Genomic DNA, 22,231 nt, shown 5'->3' with positions numbered 1-22,231 from the left:
TAGAGGAATTTCGAATGTTCAAGTATGAAAATACCAAATTACTCTAGGAGAGACTTAAGAAATGGCATGACAAGCACATTCGAGTTTAAGAATTTGAAGCAAGTCAGCAAGTCTTGTTATTTAATTCTGATTAAGGTTCTTTCCAAGTAAATTAAAATCACATTATCCGGTCCATTTACAATTCGTGACATCCATCCGTACGGAGTTGTTGAACTCCAAGGTAAGGGAGGTAATTTTTAAGTTAATGCTCAGTGTCTGAAACATTACTAGGGAGATAAGACTGAACGGAATCAAATTGTGTTCATTTTATTGTTTTTCCTTTTAATAAATGATTTAGGGTATATTTTCGGGATTAGTATGTTTAAATAAATTCTGTTAAATTTTCGTGATTTAATTTTGTCATTTGAGTGTCGATTTAATAAAAAGGGCTTAATCGCGTAAAATGAAAACTTAGTAGTTTAATGTGTAAGGGCCGACTTGTTGTTGTCTATTTAAGTGGAGGCATTTAAGTTGCAATTTGCCCATGATATAATGATATGGATGGTCATGACCTTAATATATAATGGTTTTATATTTTATGATAAAGGTTATTTAAGTAAAATAATAATGTTGTTGATATATGTTATATTATAACATAAATAAAAAGCCATTAGTTCATATAATTTCTTTGACCAAAATAAAAAGAAAAGAAAAAGAAAGAAAGCTTCCATAGGTTCTGTAACAACCCAAAAAATTTAGGTTTTTATTTTTATTTATTGTGTTGCACAAAAACATGCTTGCTACAGTGGTTAAGTGCTCTGAGGAGTGTGGGAAGGGTCCTGAGTTCAAGCCTTGGCTTGTGCAGAATTTTTTTTTTGGCTTGAGTAAACCCTGTCGCCTGTTGATGGGCTTCTTAAATAAATGTGGGAAGGATGTGTCATAAAAATGAATGCTAGTCTAGTGGCAAATGGCGTGCTGCTATGCTAAAGGGCTTAAGTTCGAGCCCTGTTGTGTGCAAAGGGTGTTTATTTTTGCAGCTCTGTCGTGTAGGTAGTTGTAGTTGACCGAAACTCTGCTGGTTGAGGAGTGTTTGAATGGGCGGTTGAGGAGATGTTGGAGGAGAGATTTTAAGAGGATATTGTGGAATTTTGAAAGTGGGGGAATGTTGTACCGAAATTGGACTCTTGTTCATGAGAGTTTCGGCTGAGGTGGGAAAGGTAGATTGAGTTTAGTGTGAGGGTTGTCTGAGGTTTTGTCGAATTAGGGGATTCATTTGGGGCAAGTCAGCTTCGGTTTTTTTACTCTTGTTCAACACTGTTTGTTTGATTGTTTGATCAATATGGATTACACACTGAGTTTTCAAAAACTCACCTTTTCCACCTACCTGTACAGGTAATCCTTAGGCGGGTTGGTGCTGCGAAGGACTCGGAGTTATCTACACCACCGATTATGTTTTTGTTTGAATTTAGTAAAAGTAGTTTTATCTGGGTAAATTTTATGTAATAAGGCCGTTTTAAAGTTACATTTTATTTGGGGTTTTATTTAAATTGACTTATCTCTGCTAGCTGTAGGACTTGGGTTTTAAGAAGGTAAAATGTTTTCACTGTTATGCCACGTAACTAGTTTTAAAAGCTTCAGCAACGAACAATGTTTTAAAGCGTAATAATGATTTTTTATGAGCCATGTTTTGCTTAATGAACCCATAATTTAACAAGTAAATAAACTAAGCTAGCTTTTCATAAGGATCATAAACGAGGTTTTAAAACAAACGGACTTCACTAATAGAACTACGTTTTTCAAAACTCACTTTAATGTGACATCGCAGATGCAGCCATAACGTCTAGCCGGGTTTAGGGTGTTACATTTAGTGGTATCAGAGCCAGGTTACAAAACTCGACTGTTGATTTGGGTTCTTTGTAAAAACATAAATTTTAAAAGAATTATTTCAAATGGTGGAAAAATATTTTGTGGTGTTGTTTCCGAATGTGTTGTTTCCTAAACCCTGTACGTTCTCTAAAACTATTGTATGTTTTAACTGAAATACTGAGACTATCATAGATAATAGACTATACTGAGACCTTTATTAGGGTAACCTGAAACTGTAGTAGGACTACAAACTACGAAAAAAACTCTGAATTATTGATGCTATTTTTCATAAAACATCCGTTAATAATCACTGGAACTGTAAAACTAATGCATAAAATTGTTAATACAGATAAGAAGCAAACCGATAATGAGCACCAGGAGTACTCATGGAAGGGGTATAAGAGGCCGCAGCGGAGGCCGTGAAGGTGCTCATGTTGGGTCTTCGGCATCGGGCCATATGCCTAACGTTGGGGCAAGAGAGGTTCCGGATTCACCTGTGACTGAGACTGGGTCACATGATCGGGCAGCTGGGGACGACGCACTGTCCCAGGCTATGCTGTAAATTTTGGAGATGGTCACTGGGCCCAATACTGGTACTGTGGGCTGTTGGTCGGTAATGGAACGACTCAGGTTTAATGGGGTTGAGATCTTTAGGGGTATCATTAGAGTTGCCCCTAATGTGGCTGAATATTGGATTGAGGCCACAGAGAGGATCATGGATGATCTCGACTACACCCCAGAGCAGAAACTGAAAGATGCAGTGTCGTTGTTGCGAGATGAAGCCTATTAGTGGTGGCTTAAAGTGAAAGAGGGTACTCAGCCCGATTGATTGACTTGGAAGTTTTTCAAGAATGCTTTCCAAGGGAAATATGTGGGTGCTAGCTATGTGGATGCCCGCAGAAGGGAGTTTCTGAATTTGACCCAAGGGGATAAGTCGGTAGCTGAATATGAGGCAGAATTTTTGCGATTGAGCCGCTATGCGTGAGGCATGGTGGTAACTGAGTATAAGTGTTGCGTGCATTTTGAGGACAACCTTAGATATGATCTATGGGTTTTGATAGCTCCACAAAGGGAGCGAGATTTTGCAGTTTTAGTAGAAAAGGTGAAGATCACTGAGGATGTGAAGCACGCTGAGCGCCAGAATCATGAAAAGGATAAGAGAAGAAACAAGACGGTTCGAGAGCCCTTAGGTTCAGGTATATGGCCTAAGAAAAAGGCCAAATTTGATGGGCATGTTAGAGTTGGGCCCCCTGTTGCTACTTTTGGATTGCAACCTTGTACTGTTTGTGGGAAACGCCATCAGGGCGAGTGCTGGGTACGAATAGGGGCATGTTTGAGGTGTAGATCTATGGAACACCATATCAAGGATTGTCCACAGATGCCCAAACAGATGCAAGCTACTAGTATGGGTACCGTTTAGCTGCAGAGGAGTTTTCAGTAGCCACCAAGAGGCCGTGCCTAGGCCAGAGGTGGAAATGGTATGGGCCATGGTCTTGGGGCACCGAGTAGAGGTGTTGGTCATACTGAGGCGAGGCAGCCGTGTAATGCCCCAATTTTCAGGTTTTCTGTGTTTCTGTGATTTTTAAAATTTGTGTGTGTTCTGGTTGGTTAATATATATATTTTAGTAGGTTAGTGGGCCTTTGGAAGGCCCAAACTTAAGTTAAATCTGTGGTAGTCTTCAAAATTTTAATTTTATGAACAGGTGATGCAATTGGCGTTTGGCCTTTTAAGAGTAAAGGGGTAAAAGATGACACAAAAAGGAGTGTGGTGTAGTGGCAAGGTGGCGCCACTTAGAGGACAAAGAAGTGACGCCATAGAGGAAGCAAGGGGTCCAAGGTTCAAGTCTTGGCTCTTGCAATATATTTTGGTTTTTCTATTCAATAAATCTGGAAGCAAGTAGGTGTGCTTTAAAGTTTAATGTGTTGGATTTATGACACAAATGAGTTGATGGCCTAGTGGTGGTGGCGTGAGTTGGCATGTGAGAGGACTTTGGTTCGAATCCCTTAGCACGCAAAGGTTGATTATTTTGCTATGTTGGGACGGCAAGAGTTGGTGTTGGTTTTAAACTTTGGTGATGGAGGGATCCCACATCGGGAAGCTAACATAAGAGTTGATGGAGAGCTGGCTTTAAATAGAGCAAACCATGAGGAGAGTAGGCATACCCTTCTTGGCTGATCCCTTTGTGCTCCTTTGGGTTGGGCGTCAGCTAAGAGTGTTTGGAGCGCGGATTAACTGCAATCTCCTAACAGGTGTGTATGTCTCATTACTCTAGCAGTAGGATGGCTATTTTGGGCCGCGATGGGCTGAAATAGGCCATGTGGTCCTAATGGGTCCGTAGGCCCAAGTGGATAAGTTGTAGAATTACCGAAATACTCCTGTAGGATAGAATTATCGAAATACCCTTGTAGGGTAGAAATACCGAAATACCCCTATAGGGTAGAATTACCGAGATACCCATGTGGGGTATAATTACCATTTTGCCCCTAGGGTGTTAAATGACTATTTTGCCCCTCGTGCGTAAATGACTAACTTGTGTGATGATTGGGTTAGTTGACGTGGATTTATGTTAGTTATCATTAATTTGTAAGTCTAATGTGTTAGTGGTCAATTGTAGGATTATCGCGTAGGAGATATCATCATCAATCGTCATCAACCAGGTGTGTAAACGACACCCTCCCTTAGACTGAATCGATAAAAGCCGAAATATCGAAACGTTGGTATTTTGTGAACTCGCGAGCATGTGAGCGCTTGTGAGACAGTTGTTAATGAATATGGTGCATTTGGATGATTAGAGTGCAGAGTGTGCATTTTCGTGCACAACGGTATTTTTGGGCTTAATGGGCTGAAAACGGGCCAATGGGCCAACGGGCCCACTTTGGTAAAAAGATGAGGTAAGTACTTCTGATTACTTGGTAAACGTTAGAATGAGCATGAAACCTTAGCAATAGGTAATAATTACTGAAATACCCTTATGTATGCAAAATTACGATTTTACCCCTAGGGTTATTTTTTTTTGAAAAGCATGATGTTCTGTTTCTGTATACGTATGCCATGACATATTATTTCTGTTGCATGGGACATGGGTTTATATTGATGGAGGAAGCGTTCTGGCAGCCTCGCTACAATCTGGTGGCCTCACCACATATATCTGTTCTGGTGACTTCGTCACAATATCTGGCAGCCTCGCTACAATCTGGTGGCTTCGCCACATATATATATCTGTTCTGGTGGCCTAGCCACAATATCTGTATCTGGTGACTTCGTCACAATATTTGGCAGCCTCGCTGTAATTTCTGTGGTGTGTAGCGGTTGGGTGGGTCGAGTAGTCTCCCCACATGGTGTAAGGCTGGTACGGGGGTGTTATGGATGGATCTAGGTTGGGTTTTCTGCATTCATGATATATTTGTTCTGTATCTGCTATGGGCCTATGGGTTTCATTCTGATATCTGTACTGGGCCAAGGTCCAGATAAGTCTGACTCTGAGGTTTGATCTGTTATGGGCTATGGTTGTGTTATGTTACACACTGAGTTTACCGAACTCACCCCTTTATTTTCATCTCTGCAGGAAATCCCCAACCATAGTGGGCTTGGTGCCATGAGGGATTCGGAGTGGCCACATCATCTGCAAAGTTGGTTTTTCTAAGTTAGTTTATTTTTATTATTTTATATTCTGATTTAATTTTGGGTTTTAAGTTGTAATAAGGCCGCTATTTAAATTTCTTTTTCTGCTATAGTTTTATTTTATGATTATTTATATACTATGTCGAAACTGCTGGTGTTAGGCTGCGCGGGTTTTCAAAATTAATGAATGTTTTCCAAGACTCAACAAGCACAACAAATGGATAGCCTAAAGATTGATAAACCAGCTTTTCATTCAAACCGCTGTTTTTACAAAGACCACCCCAATCACTTAAACCAACGAATGCATACTAAGTCGTAAGTCCATGTGACACGTCAGATCTGGCAATAACGTCTGGGCCGGGTTTAGGGTGTTACAAGCCGGCACTGGTTTATGCTGCACGTCACCGAGAGGATAAAGATGCCCCAGATGTTATTACGGGTATGTTTTTTATTCGCCATGTACCTTACACTGCATTGGTTGATGTTGGTTCTACGTACTCTTATATAGCATGCATTGTGTCTAAGACTTTGGGAGTGATGTGTGAAAACACTACGAGCGAGGTTACTGTGTTAAGTCCATTAGGACAGTCTGTGAGAATAAATAAACTGTATAAGGAGGTACCTTTAGAGGTTCAAGGAAGGATCTTTTTGGCAGACTTAATGGAACTCCCTTTTGGGGAATTTGACTTGATATTGGGTATGGATTGGCTAGTTAAGCATCAGGCAAATTTGGATTGTGCTACTACACAGGTAGTACTAAAAACTGCAGAGGGTGATGAGGTAGTTGTGATTGGGGAGCGTTGAAACTATCTCTCAAATGTGATTTCTACACTAAAGCTAAGAAGTTGGTTCGTAAAGGTTACAAGGCGTACCTAGCCTATATTGGTGCTTCTAGTTCTAACAGTTTGTCTGTTAAAGACATCAGAACAGTTAAAGATTTTCTGGATGTTTTTCCTGATAAGCTATCGGGGTTACCTCCTAACCGTGAAGTTGAGTTTGGGATAGAGCTCTTGCCTTGTATAGCTCCGGTGCCTATTGCCCCTTATAGAATGGCACCGGAAGAGCTTGTAGAGCTAAAGGCTCATATTCAAGAGTTACTGGATCGAGGGTTCATTCGCCCTAGTATGTCTCCGTGGGGAGCACCAGTTTTATTTGTGAAGAAGAAGGATGGAACCATTCATATGTACATCGACTATCAGCAACTGAACAAATTGACTATCAAGAATAAGTCCCCCTTCCGAGGATTGACGATTTATTCGACCAATTTTAAGGAGCCTCGGTCTTATATAAGATTGATCTCCAATCGGGGTACCATCAACTGAGGGTTAAGGAGACTGATGTATACAAGACAGCATTTAAGACTCATTACCGTCATTATGAGTTCCTAGTGATGCCGTTTGGACTGACGAATGCACCAACAGATTTTATGGATTTGATAAACTGAGTGTTCCAGCCCTATCTGGATCGGTTCATAGTGGTGTTTATAAATGACATTCTGGTGTATTCAAGGACTGTAACACCCCGTACCCGAGTCCGTCGCCGGAGTCGGACACGAGGGGTTTGCAGACTTAAATCACTTCTTTGCACAATCCATTTTAAATTTTCCAGGCAAGCTGGCTAACTGCGTCACTGTCACCTTAAAAATCATATCCTGAGTTTCACAACTTGAAAATCAGCTTCGTTATTTTTCCCAGAAACTAGACTCATATATGCATCTACAAATTTTTTTCGAGAATTTTTGGTTGGGCCAATTAGTACAGTTTATTAGTCAAATTCTCCCATGTTACAGGGATTGACTACACTGACCTTTGCGTATTACGACTTGGATATCTCCCTGTACAGGGCTTCAATACTGATGTCGTTTGTTTCTATAGAAACTAGACTCAAAAGGGAATCTATGAATATATGGCATGACTTATAATTATCTCTGGTTAATTTATAATGAATTTCCAAATTCGGAACAGGGAATCCAGAAACTGTTCTGGCCCTGTCTCACGAGAACCTGAATATCTCTTAACATACTATCCATATGATCGTTTCGTTACTATCCTATGAAAATAGATTCATCAAGGTTCGTTTACATAATTTATTCACTATTTAATTTCATTCCTACTATTTTTAGTGATTTTTCACATCCACATCACTACTGCTTCCAGCATCTGTTTTTTTAAGGTAAACTTTACCTATTTCATGATCCTCCATGGATCAACTAGAGTTTGTCATACATATTCCAAAAGTGATCAAGAATAACCCTTCCCATGGCTAACTGTTACCAACATTTCCATACCTCTCGACGGACAACATACAAAACGATTATAATGCTATGATCAAAGTATATTTAAGCCATTTTCGCATGGCTATCCAAATTTACACAAAACCGAAGGGTACATGACCAACAACAAAAGGGTAGTCCTATACATGCCATTTCAAAGTTCAACCAAAATTGTACCAAAAGGGGGCTTTGATAGTGTGGGAGACTTCGACTTCCAAAAATCCCGAGTCTGATAGCTGACGAGCCAAAGTTTATAAAACAGAGAAACAAAGAAACGGAGTAAGCAATTTATGCTTAGTAAGTTTTGAGCAAGGGATTCCAGCACAACAAAAGTATAGCATTCATATAGCTAAACGGATAATTTCATATGCACAAATTTTCAATATCATACTTACTTCACATTACCAACCCTTATGTTCATACACAAAAGATCAACTTAGCCAAAGGCCGGTAGCTCATTTATCGACTGAGCGAATACAGATTTGTAAGGGATCAACTAATTCAAAGCACACACGAAACATACCTCATCGCTGGGATTTTACGAGCGTATTAATTTAAATTTTTACAGCAAGATCACTCGTTCCCAAATCAAGCATCTTCGGGGTTTAGCCGGATATAACCACTCGCACAAGGCCTTCGGGTCTTAACCCGGATATGGTCACTAGCATAAATGCCTTCGGGACTTAGCCCGGATATAGTCGCTAGCACAAATGCCTTCGGATCTTAGTCCGGATGTAGTCGCTTAGCACAAAAGCCTTCGGGACTTAGCCCGGATATCATTCGAGTAACCATGCACATATATCAATAAATCATGACACATTCATATTTCATTTTCATTACCAAAGCTCAAACACAAGACACTTATCACATTTACAATTTCGGCTCAATAGCCACATATAAGAGCATGATTTTGATTTACTTAAGACATAATCTAATCGAATCATAATTTAAGTCCCATTACTCGAAAACTTACCTCGGATGTTGTCGAACGATTCCGATGGCTATTCGACCACTTTTTCCTTCCCTTTATCGGATTTAGTTCCCCTTTGCTCTTGAGCTTAATTTAACAAATAAATTGATTTAATCATTTGAGCATCGAAAAGAGGAACTCAAGGTACTTGGCCCACATATATTCATTAGACATTAAAGTCACATATGTACGGAATCATGAATCAAACTCAACACATTAGTTAATACTCTCCTTAGCCGAATTTTCTAAGTCAAGATAAAGCCTTCAATATGCTTACCTATGGCCGAACAACACATCAACCTATGTACTCATTCATGTGGCTGATTATGCATGTCTATGTTGAGGCCAATTATATACTCAATACCACACACAAATGGCATACCTTTTACTAACTAATGCATTACATATTATAACTCAATACGCATCCATCATGTACTCCATAACCGAAACACCATCATATGTAAATATATACCTTGAGATATTGTATATGACATACCAATACGTCATGTGCAAACATATATATATATGTGCAAGAGCCGAATCTCAAAGTTGATTATAACTAAACATGAACATAAATCCAAAACACAAATCTTACCTACCATGCAATAAGCATAAATCATACTTATGGATATACCATGGCCGAACACATCACAACACCATACCATTTCAATTTTGGTCATGGTTAAACAAAGAACTTAATGTCTCACTCAAAAATGCTAAAAAGAAAATCCAAGAGTCATCAATCCACCATCACATGTATCATTAACAAGCTTCATATTTAGCATGCAATGGCATTAACACAAAATCCACCTAGGCCGAATATCATACCCATGACATAGCAAAGATTTGAACCATGGGCTAATTAGAACTCAAGCTAGCAACTAAAAACATGCATGAATCTCATGGCACAACCTCAAACATACCTTAATCTAGATACAAGTATGGCCAAACCTCCTCCTAATCCTCTTCCAAACTAAACATAAAGCAAGAACTCCTTCCTCCTTCCTTAGAATTTTGGCCAAAAGAAATGAATTCCTCCTTCCTTAGAATTTTCGGCCAAAAGAAATGAAAAAGGATGAACAAATTTTTTTCTCTTCTTTAACTCACGGCAATGGGGGGGAACACTCACACACATTCTTTCTTTTTTTTTTTCCATTTCTTTATTACCCATACTCCTTATTTTATTTTTCCTAACATACCTCACTAACATAACATGTTTGTGACATGTATCCACTCATAGCATGGCCGGCCACTACTAATTAGGGGGGAAATTTGACATGCAAGTCCTCCCTTTTTATTACATGTACTATTAGATCCTTATAGATTAGCCTATCACATTTCAAAAGTGTCACACAAATCCTACTAACTGAATTCACATGCAATCGACTAAATCGAAGCTTGAAATTTTCACACATTCATAATTACATATTCTAGACAATAAATATTACATTCAAACATTTCGGTGACTCGGTTTAGCGGTCCCGAAACCACTTCCCGACTAGGGTCAATTTTGGGCTGTCACAACTCTCCCCCACTTAAGAAATTTTCGTCCCCGAAAATCTTACCGGTAAATAATTTGGGTATCGTTCTTTCATGGCATTCTCAGTTTCCCAAGTAGCTTCTTCGACTCCGTGTTTGAGCCATAACACCTTTACTAACGGAACCCTTTTGTTTCGCAACTCTTTCACTTCACGAGCTAGGATACGAATCGGTTCTTCTTCATAACTCAAGTCAGATTGAATTTCAACTTCTGATGGATTAATCACGTGTGACGGATCGGATCTATAACGTCGAAGCATCGAAACATGAAAGACGTCGAGAATCTTTTCAAGTTCAGGGGGCAAAATCAATCTATACACAACTGGACCAACTCGTTCGGAGATTTCGTACGGCCCAATGAATCTCGGACTCAACTTGCCCTTACGGCCAAATCTGAGTACCTTTTTCCAGGGTGAAACTTTAAGAAACACTTTATCTCCCACCTGATATTCAATGTCTTTTCGTTTCAAATCCGCATACGATTTCTGACGATCTGTGGCTGCCTTCAGACTTTCACGGATTACCTTTACTTTCTGTTCAGCATCTTTAATCAAATCAACTCCAAAAATTTTACTTTCACCGAGCTCGGTCCAAAACAATGGTGTACGGCATTTACGACCGTACAAAGCCTCGTAAGGTGCCATCTTAATACTTGATTGAAAACTATTGTTGTAAGCGAATTCAATCAAAGGTAAATACCGTTCCCATGAACTACTGAACTCGAGGATGCAACATCTCAACATATCCTCAAGTATCTGAATTATCCGCTCGGATTGACCATTGATTTGGGGTGAAAAGCAGTGCTAAAATGCAGCTTGGTACCCAAAGCTTCTTGCAATTTCTTCCAAAATCGTGAGGTGAATCTCGGATCTCTATCCGACACGATAGAAATAGGTACCCCGTGTAATCTCACAATCTGAGAAACGTACAATTCAGCTAGTTTATCCAATGAAAAATCCGTACGCACGGGGATAAAGTGAGCCGACTTAGTCAGTCTATCAACAACAACCCAAATCGCATCCTTCTTACTTGCTGACAATGGCAGTCCGAACACAAAGTCCATTGTGACTCGATCCCATTTCCACTCGGGTATCATGATCGGCTGAAGTAATCCTGAAGGCACTTGATGTTTCGCTTTCACTTGTTGACATATTAAACATCTTGAAACAAAGTCGGAGATGTCTCGTTTCATACCATGCCACCAAAACCGACGTTTCAAATCGTTGTACATTTTCGTACTCCCCGGGTGAATTGACATTCGGCTACAATGGGCTTCATTCAGAATCATCGAAATGAGTTTCAAATTCCTTGGAACACACAAACGACTTCTGAACCTCAAACAATCATCATCATCAATTTGAAACTCCGATTCCTTGTTTGGAACACACTCAGCCCGTTTTGCAACCAATTCATCATCGACTTTCTGAGCTTCACGAATTTGGTGAATCAATAATGGTTCGGCCTTTAATTCAGCTACTAACACATTGTCGGGTAGAACAGACAAGAGTACATTCATCGCTCGTAAAGCAAACAGTGATTTTCGGCTTAAGGCGTCCGCAACCACATTAGCCTTTCCCGGGTGATAGTCAATGACAAGCTCATAATCCTTTAACAACTCGAGCCAATGTCTTTGTCGCTGATTTAAGTCTCTTTGAGTCATCAAATATTTGAGACTTTTGTGATCCGAAAATACATGGCACTTTTTACCAAATAAGTAATGTCGCCATATTTTTAAAGCGAATACGATGGCAGCTAGTTCGAGATCATGGGTCGAATAATTTTTCTCATGTGGCTTTAATTGTCTCGACGCATAGGCCACAACTCGACCTTCTTGCATCAATACGCAACCTAACCCAAGTAGGGACGCATCACTATAAATGACAAACTCTTTGCCTGATTCGGGTTGCACTAGAATTGGAGCTTCGGTCAAATAAGTTTTCAGTTGATCAAAACTTTTCTGACATTTTTCCGTCCATTCGAACTTAACATCTTTTTGAAGTAGCTTCGTCATCAGTGTGGCTATCATCGAGAAACCTTTTACAAACCGCCGGTAGTAACCGGCAAGTCCCAAAAAGCTCTGAACCTCAGTAATATTTCTCGGAGGCTTCCAGTTAAGTATGGCTGAAATTTTGTTCGGGTCAACTCGAATACCCGATGCGGATACCACGTGGCCCAAGAAGCTAACCTCTCTTAACCAGAACTCACACTTACTGAACTTAGCATATAACTGCTTATCCCGTAAAATTTGTAACACTAATCTCAGGTGCTCAGCATGTTCGGTCTCATCTCTTGAATAGACCAAGATGTCATCAATAAACACAACTACGAACCGATCCAAATACTGTCTGAAGATCCGATTCATCAAGTCCATAAATACCGCAGGGGCATTAGTGAGCCCAAACGGCATCACTAAGAACTCGTAGTGGCCGTATCTCGTTCTGAAAGCAGTTTTGGGTATATCCGAATCTCGAATTCGCAACTGATAATAACCCGATCTCAAATCTATCTTTGAAAACACTGAGGCTCCCTTTAGTTGATCAAACAAATCATCAATACGCGGTATCAGATATTTATTCTTTATTGTCACTTTATTCAGCTGACAATAGTCGATGCACAACCTCATGGTTCCGTCCTTCTTCTTCACAAACAATACTAGTGCACCCCAAGGTGAGAAACTTGGTTGAGCGAAACCTCTATCAGTCAACTCTTGCAACTGAGCTTTCAACTCCTTTAACTCGGTTGGTGCCATACGATACGGAGCTATCGAAATTGGCGTAGTTCCAGGTACAAGCTCAATACCAAACTCTACCTCCCGAACAGGTGGTAAACCCGGTAATTCTTCAGGAAAAACATCCGGGTATTCACAAACCACCGGCACAGATTCGGGTTTCTTTTCTAATTCTTTGTCATCAAGTACATACGCAAGGTATGCTTCGCACCCTTTTCTTACATATTTCTGGGCCAACATTGAGGATATTACAGCTGGCAACCCATCCAAGTCCGTAGACTCAACTCGAATCATCTCGTTATTTGCACACCTCAAATCCATAGTCTTGCTTTTGCAATTCACAACCGCATCATGCACGGTCAACCAATCCAAACCAAGAATAACATCAAATTCATCAAATGGCAAAAGCATCAAGTCCGCCGGAAAATAGGAACCTCGAATTACTAGGGGACATTTCTTACACACTTTGTCGACAAGCACGTAACGACCCAAGGGATTTGACACCCGAATTACGAACTCAGTAGACTCAATAGGTAAAGTCTTACTGGATGCTAAGGTTTCGCATATATAAGAATGAGTAGAACCAGGGTCAATCAAAGCAATCACATTAGTATCAAAGAGAGTAAAAGTACCGGTAATAACATCTGGCGAGGAAGCATCCTCGCGTGCGCGTATAGCATAAGCCCTAGCAGGAGTGCGAGCCTCGGATCTGGTCGTAGCATCTCTAGATCCTCTCTGACCACCACTAGCATTGCCCGTATTTCTAGATGGTCTACCTCGAGTAGTGGTAGCACCCGGTTTCCCACTCTGATTTACATTCTGTTCAGACAACCTCGGGCAATCTTTAATGAAGTGGTCAACTGATCCGCACTTGTAACAGGAGCGGTCATGGAATCTACAACTCCCTGAATGCCATTTACCGCAATATCGACATTCCGTTCTGTCCCGACGATCATTTTCAACACTGGCGACCGAAGTGACTCGTGTGCTCATAGGGGGTCGATCGCGATCTCGTCTAGAGAAACCCGAAGTGTCCCTAGACCGGCCTAAGTCATCTCTAAATTTCTTCGATGACTATGGGAAGGGCTTCCCCGAAGACCTCTTACGAAACTCCTTTGCTCCCATATCCGCTTTTCTTTTCTCCATACTTAGCTCCTCGGCTTTACAAGCTCGCTCAACAAGTACCACAAATTCTCGAATTTCCAAGATGCCAACATACAGCTTTATATCATCATTTAGTCCATCCTCGAAACGTTTACACATCACAGCTTCTGAAGAAATGCATTCTCGCGCATATCGGCTAAGCCTCACAAATTTTCGTTCATAGTCGGTAATCGACATGGAACCTTGTTTGAGTTCAAGAAATTCCTTCCGTTTTTGGTCAATGAATCTCTGATTGATATACTTTTTCCGAAACTCGGTTTGGAAAAACTCCCAAGTTACTTGCTCCCTAGGCACAACAGAAGTCAACGTATTCCACCAATAGTAGGCAGAATCACGTAGCAAGGAGATAGTACACTTTAGGCACTCATCGGGTGTGCAAGATAGCTCGTCGAGTACCCGGATAGTGTTGTCCAACCAAAATTTAGCTTGCTCGGCATCATCGCTGTCCGTAGCTTTAAATTCAATAGCCCCATGTTTTCGGATTCTGTCAACTGGGGGCTTATTTGACCTTATTTGGTCAGTTTCCGGAGGTATTGTAGGTGCGGGGGTGGCATTAGTCGAGAATGGAGGTTGTGGAACAGCCGTATTAGTTCGAATGTATTGGTTGAACCAATCATTCATTACGCTATAGAAAGCTTGTCTAGCTTCGTCATTCGGATTACTAGCAATCGGTTGAGAGTCCGCCGGAGCTGTCCCTTGTGCGGGAGCAGGCGCCACACTCTCAAGATCATCAGCTACCGCTCGGTCGGGATCGAGATCCATTACTATAAATAAACACATTTTCAATCGTCAGAAATCACCACACTATTAAATAATCACAAAATGGCATGTATAGCTAGACCCAAACGTATTACGGTAGTCCTAGAATCGACTAAACCGTAGCTCTAATACCAATAAAATTGTAACACCCCGTACCCGAGTCCGTCGCCGGAGTCGGACACGAGGGGTTTGCAGACTTAAATCACTTCTTTGCACAATCCATTTTAAAATTTCCAGGCAAGCTGGCTACCTGCGTCACTGTCACCTTAAAAATCATATCTTGAGTTTCACTACTCAAAAATCAGCTTCGTGATTTTTCCCAGAAACTAGACTCATATATGCATCTACAAATTTTTTTCTAGAATTTTTTGTCGGGCCAATTAGTACAGTTTATTAGTCAAATTCTCCCATGTTACAGGGATCGACTACACTGACCTTTGCGCATTACGACTTGGATATCTCCCTGTACAGGGCTTCAATACTGATGTCGTTTGTTTCTATAGAAACTAGACTCAAAAGGGAATCTATGCATATATGGAATGACTTCTAATTATCTTTGGTTAATTTATAATGAATTTCCAAAGTCGGAACAGGGAATCCAGAAACCGTTCTGGCCCTGTCTCACGAGAACCTGAATACCTCTTAACATACTGTCCAGATGATCGTTTCGTTACTTTCCTATGAAAATAGATTCATCAAGGTTCGTTTACATAATTTATTCACTATTTAATTACATTCCTACTATTTTTAGTAATTTTTCACATCCACATCACTACTGCTTCCAGCATCTGTTTTTTTAAGGTAAACTTTACCTATTTCATGATCCTCCATGGATCAACTAGAGTTTGTCATACATATTCCAAAAGTGATCAAGAATAACCCTTCCCATGGCTAACCGTTACCAACATTTCCATACCTCTCGACGGACAACATACAAAACGATTATAATGCTATGATCAAAGTATATTTAAGCCATTTTCGCATGGCTATCCAAATTTACACAAAACCGAAGGGTACATGACCAACAACAAAAGGGTAGTCCTATACATGCCATTTCAAAGTTCAACCAAAATTGTACCAAAAGGGGGCTTTAATAGTGTGGGAGACTTCGACTTCCAAAAATCCCGAGTCTGATAGCCGACGAGCCAAAGTTTATAAAACAGAGAAACAAAGAAACGGAGTAAGCAATTTATGCTTAGTAAGTTTTGAGCAAGGGATTCCAGCACAACAAAAGTATAGCATTCATATAGCTAAACGGATAATTTCATATGCACAAATTTTCAATATCATACTTACTTCACATTACCAACCCTTATGTTCATACACAAAAGATCAACTTAGCCAAAGGCCGATAGCTCATTTATCGACTGAGCGAATACAGATTTGTAAGGGATCAACTAATTCAAAGCACACACGAAACATACCTCATCGCTGGGATTTTACGAGCGTATTAATTTAAATTTTTACAGCAAGATCACTCGTTCCCAAATCAAGCATCTTCGGGGTTTAGCCGGATATAACCACTCGCACAAGGCCTTCGGGTCTTAACCCGGATATGGTCACTAGCATAAATGCCTTCGGGACTTAGCCCGGATATAGTCGCTAGCACAAATGCCTTTGGATCTTAGTCCAGATGTAGTCGCTTAGCACAAAAGCCTTCGGGACTTAGCCCGGATATCATTCGAGTAACCATGCACATATATCAATAAATCATGACACATTCATATTTCATTTTCATTACCAAAGCTCAAACACAAGACACTTATCACATTTACAATTTCGGCTCAATAGCCACATATAAGAGCATGATTTTGATTTACTTAAGACATAATCTAATCGAATCATAATTTAAGTCCCATTACTCGGAAACTTACCTCAGATGTTGTCGAACGATTCCGATGGCTATTCGACCACTTTTTCCTTCCCTTTATCGGATTTAGTTCCCCTTTGCTCTTGAGCTTAATTTAACAAATAAATTGATTTAATCATTTGAGCATCGAAAAGAGGAACTCAAGGTACTTGGCCCACATATATTCATTAGACATTAAAGTCACATATGTACGGAATCATGAATCAAACTCAACACATTAGTTAATACTCTCCTTAGCCGAATTTTCTAAGTCAAGATAAAGCCTTCAATATGCTTACCTATGGCCGAACAACACATCAACCTATGTACTCATTCATGTGGCCGATTATGCATGTCTATGTTGAGGCCAATTATATACTCAATACCACACACAAATGGCATACCTTTTACTAACTAATGCATTACATATTATAACTCAATACGCATCCATCATGTACTCCATAACTGGAACACCATCATATGTAAATATATACCTTGAGATATTGTATATGACATACCAATACGTCATGTGCAAACATATATATATATATGTGCAAGAGCCGAATCTCAAAGTTGATTATAACTAAACATGAACATAAATCCAAAACACAAATCTTACCTACCATGCAATAAGCATAAATCATACTTATGGATATACCATGGCCGAATACATCACAACACCATACCATTTCAATTTTGGTCATGGTTAAACAAAGAACTTAATGTCTCACTCAAAAATGCTAAAAAGAAAATCCAAGAGTCATCAATCCACCATCACATGTATCATTAACAAGCTTCATATTTAGCATGCAATGGCATTAACACAAAATCCACCTAGGCCGAATATCATCCCCATGACATAGCAAAGATTTGAACCATGGGCTAATTAGAACTCAAGCTAGCAACTAAAAACATGCATGAATCTCATGGCACAACCTCAAACATACCTTAATCTAGATACAAGTATGGCCAAACCTCCTCCTAATCCTCTTCCAAACCAAACATGAAGCAAGAACTCCTTCCTCCTTCCTTAGAATTTTCGGCCAAAAGAAATGAATTCCTCCTTCCTTAGAATTTTCGGCCAAAAGAAATGAAAAAGGATGAACAAATTTTTTTTCTTTTCTTTAACTCACGGCAATGGGGGGGAACACTCACACACATTCTTTCTTTTTTTTTCCATTTCTTTATTACCCATACTCCTTATTTTATTTTTCCTAACATACCTCACTAACATAACATGTTTGTGACATGTTTCCACTCATAGCATGGCCGGCCACTACTAATTAGGGGGGAAATTTGACATGCAAGTCCTCCCTTTTTATTACATGCACTATTAGATCCTTATAGATTAGCCTATCACATTTCAAAAGTGTCACACAAATCCTACTAACTGAATTCACATGCAATCGACTAAATCGAAGCTTGAAATTTTCACACATTCATAATTACATATTCTAGACAATAAATATCACATTCAAACATTTCGGTGACTCAGTTTACTGGTCCCGAAACCACTTCCCGACTAGGGTCAATTTTGGGCTGTCACAAGGACTGAAGAGGAGCACGATGCAGATCTTCGGGTTGTTCTGTAGATTTTGAGGGAGAAGCAGTTGTATGCTAAATTCAGCAAGTGTGAATTCTGGCTACGTGAGGTAACTTTTCTGGGTCACATGGTATCTACTGTAGGGATTAGGGTTGATCCTCAAAAAATTGAAGCGGTTCTGGATTGGAATCAACCTAAGTCAGTATTTGAGATTCAAAGTTTTCTGGGATTGGTAGGGTATTATAGGCGGTTTGTTAAAGGATTTTGGTTGATTAGTGCACCTCTAATTAAGTTGTTGCGTAAAGGGGTACTATTTAACTGGACTAATAAACAGCAGAAAAGTTTTGAGAGACTTAAGAAAGTTTTGACTAAGGCCCTTGTCTTAATACAGCCAGAGTTTGGGAAGGACTTCACTGTCTATAGCGATGCATAACATGTTGGCTTGGGATGTTTGTTGATGCAAGAGGGTAAGGTAGTGGCATATGCGTCTCCTCAGCTTAAGACGCATGAAGCGAACTACCCGATGCATGATTTGGAGTTGGCGGTGGTGGTGGTGGTTTTCGCACTAAAGATTTGGAGGCACTACCTGTATAGTGAGAAGTGTATCATTTACACGAATCACAAAAGCCTTAAGTATCTCGTCATTCAGAAGGAGCTAAGTGGATTGAGCTACTTAAGGACTATGACTGTTCGATTGAGTACCATCTTGGTAAGGCTAATGTGGTAGCTGATACACTGAGCCGTAGGGCTATTACTGATTTGAGAGCGATGTTTTCTCGTCTCAGTTTATTCGACGATGGTAGTTTACTGGCCGAACTTCAAGTTAAATCGAGGTGGATTGAATAGATTAAAGGTAGGCAGTTGGAGAATGAGTCACTGGGTTCTCGTTTCTGACAGATTGAGAGTGGGGAAACTTTAGATTTTGGGTTGAATAGCGAAGGGGTACTTTATTTCTGTGGGAGAGCCTGTGTACCGAAAGATACTGATTTGAGGCAGTCTATATTGCAAGAAGCGTATAGTAGTCCTTATGTTATGCATCCTGGTGGGAATAAGATGTACCGAGACCTTCGGGAGTTGTATTGGTGGCCAGGGCTTCAGTGTGAAGTTATTGATTTTGTAAGTAAGTGCTTAACTTGCCAACAGGTTAAGGTGGAGCATTAGTTGCCTTCAGGGTTGCTTCAGCCAGTTAAGATTCCACTTTGGAAGTGGGAGAGAGTAACTATGGACTTTGTTAGTGGGCTACCCCTCATGCCTTCTAAGAAAGATTCAGTATGGGTCATCGTGGATCGATTCACCAGGTCAGCCCATTTTATACCTATTCTACTGATTACTCATTACATAAGCTGGCTAAGCTATATGTATCCGAAATTGTAAGATGCATGGGGTACCGATTTCCATCATATCCTATTGAGATCCTCATTTTACGTGTCGGTTCTAGAAGAAGTTGCACGAGGCATTGGGTATAAGGTGGGACTTCAATACTGCATTCCATCCTCAAATAGACGGGCAGTCAGAGAAGGTGATTCAGATACTAGAGGACATGTTAAGGAGTTGTGTGATTGACTTTCGGGGCAGTTGGGAGGATTACTTATCGTTGGCAAAGTTTACATACAACAATAGCTACCAGTCTAGCATACAGATGGCACCTTATGAGGCTTTATATGGTCGTAGGTGTCGTACTCCTTCTTGTTGGACTGAGTTGGGTAAGCGGCGTGTTTTGGGTCTTGAGCTAGTATCTGATATCGAGGATAAGGTTAGATTAATTCGAGATCAACTGAAAGCAGCATCAGACAGACAGAAGTCATATGCGAATCTGAAGCGAAAAGAAATTGAGTTTTCTATGGGGGACTTGGTGTTTCTTAAGGACTCGCCATGGAAGAAGGTATTGAGGTTTGGCCGGAAGGGCAAGTTAAGCCCTAGGTTCATTAGGCTATATCGTATAATGAAGCGCGTGGAACCAGTTGCCTATCAGCTTGAGTTACCTCCAGAGTTGGACCAGATTCATAATGTGTTCCACGTCTCTATGTTGAGGCGATATCGTTCTGCTCCTGCGCACATCGTTTCCAATGAGGAGGTTGAGGTTAGGCCAGATCTAACCTTTGAGGAAGAGCCGATTCAGATTTTAGACCGCGATGTGAAAGTTCTGAGGAGAAATTCAGTTCCACTGGTTAAGGTGCTATGGCATAATCACAGTTCTGAGGAAGGCACATGGGAACCCGAGGCGATGCGATAGCAATATCCTCACCTATTTTGAGCAGGTAAATTTCAAGGCCAAAATTTCTTTTAGGGGGTAGAGTTGTAACGCCCTAAAAAATTAGGTCTTTATTTTTGTTTATTGTGTTGCACAAAAGCATGCTTGCTACAGTAGTTAAATGTCATGAGGAGTGTGGGAGAGGTCTTGAGTTCAAGCCTTGGCTAGTGCAAAATTTTTGTTTTTGGCTTGAGTAAACCCTGTCGCCTGTTGATGAGCTTCTTAACTAAATGTGGGATGGATGTGTCATAAAAATGACTACTAGTCTAGTGAAAAATGGCGTGTTGCTATGCTAAAGGGCTTAAGTTTGAGCCCTGTTGCGTGCAAAGGGTGTTTATTTTTGTAGCTCTACCGTGTGGGTAGTTGTAGTTGACCGAAACTCTATTGGTTGAGGAGTGTTTGAATGGGCGGTTGAGGAGTTGTTGGAGGAGGGATTTTATGAGTGTAACACCCCTTACCCGTATCCATTGCCGGAATAGGTACGAGGCATTACCGGAGTTTATTGAACATTTTCAGATAATTCTGAGTCATTTATTATTCATATTTTGAAAATAATCATAACGTCTCTCTATTGGGCCCTTGATGCCCCAAACATACATTAAAAACCAACCGGAATTAAATCGGGATCATAAAAAATTTCGCAAAATCTTAAATATTTTCATCTAAGTACTTACCATTTCAATACTTCTTATAATTAAACATGTTACCATTCAATCAATAGCTTGACACTTGCCTAAGTGTCAAACAACATCATTGTTAGTATACTTGCACATATTTCATATAAATTCAACATTGATATACTTATTTTCTCGACATGTCATGCTTGAGTTTAATAATTGTCTTTACTTACATAATTTCCTTGTATCAACATATCAAAGATAATCATATATGTACATGTCATGAAACATATCATTCTCTTACCGTTTCTTCATAAGTATATATCAATCATTTCATTATATCAATATTTCATGCTCCATCATTTCCATTTATTTTATGTATATTTGTTCCTGTAAAGTTTATATCAAAGTTAACATAAATTATATTCCATGTACTTATTCTTATTTCGTTTATCTATCTTCATAATTATTTCATACAACTATTTTGTACATACATTTCCATGTGACCAGTTCTTGTAAACATTTCACACAACCATTTTATATAACCATTCGTCATCTGATACATATTACCTGAATATCAATTGTTCAATAGATGTCATCGCGTCTCCCATCCACGATCTTATTTATCTTTGACATGATGCCATAGTGTCTTTCAACTATGGTCTTACTCATTTTCTATCAGGTTGCCATGGTATCTTTCAACCATGGTCTTGTTCATTTCATGTTACATTGCCATAGTATCTTTCAACCATGGTCTTATTGATTCCCGTCATGTTGCCATGGTATCTTTCAACCATGATCTTACACATTTTATATACTGTTGCCATGGTATCTTTCAACCATGGTCTTACACATTTCATATCATGTTGCCATGGTATCTTTCAACCATGGTCTTACACATTTTATATCCTGTTGCCATGGTATCTTTCAACCATGGTCTTACACATTTCATATCATGTTGCCATGGTGTCTTTCAACCATGGTCTTACACATTTCATATCATGTTGCAATGGTATCTTTCAACCATGGTCTTACACATTTCATATCATGTTGCCATGGTGTCATTCAACCA

General features: G+C 39.9%; 1 protein-coding gene across 1 annotated transcript; it reads left to right on the top strand.

Moving 5' to 3' along the window:
* Nucleotides 1–5,908: 5,908 nt before the first annotated feature.
* On the top strand, nt 5,909–20,524 carry LOC107947884 (uncharacterized). The gene is made up of 3 exons (XM_016882390.1): nt 5,909–6,239; nt 6,326–6,575; nt 20,323–20,524. Exons 1-3 carry the CDS (start codon nt 5,909–5,911, stop codon nt 20,522–20,524), a joined length of 783 nt encoding a protein of 260 aa, XP_016737879.1.
* The last annotated feature ends 1,707 nt before the right edge of the window (nt 20,525–22,231 follow it).

This window comes from Gossypium hirsutum, chromosome A04 (genome assembly GCF_007990345.1).
Source record: "Gossypium hirsutum isolate 1008001.06 chromosome A04, Gossypium_hirsutum_v2.1, whole genome shotgun sequence".
Lineage (NCBI taxonomy): Eukaryota > Viridiplantae > Streptophyta > Magnoliopsida > Malvales > Malvaceae > Gossypium > Gossypium hirsutum.
The sequence above is the reverse complement of the archived record's forward strand: the minus strand, read 5'-3'. Positions and strand labels throughout refer to the sequence as shown.

Bases quoted from the DNA above. Each gene is read 5' to 3' on its own strand.
- LOC107947884 (XM_016882390.1), top strand. From the start codon at position 5,909: ATGTTTTTTATTCGCCATGTACCTTACACTGCATTGGTTGATGTTGGT. The intron at 6,240-6,325 runs GTGATGAGGTAG...TGGTTCGTAAAG, and splicing joins AGTACTAAAAACTGCAGAGG to GTTACAAGGCGTACCTAGCC. The intron at 6,576-20,322 runs GTTCATTCGCCC...CTCTATGTTGAG, and splicing joins CAAGAGTTACTGGATCGAGG to GCGATATCGTTCTGCTCCTG.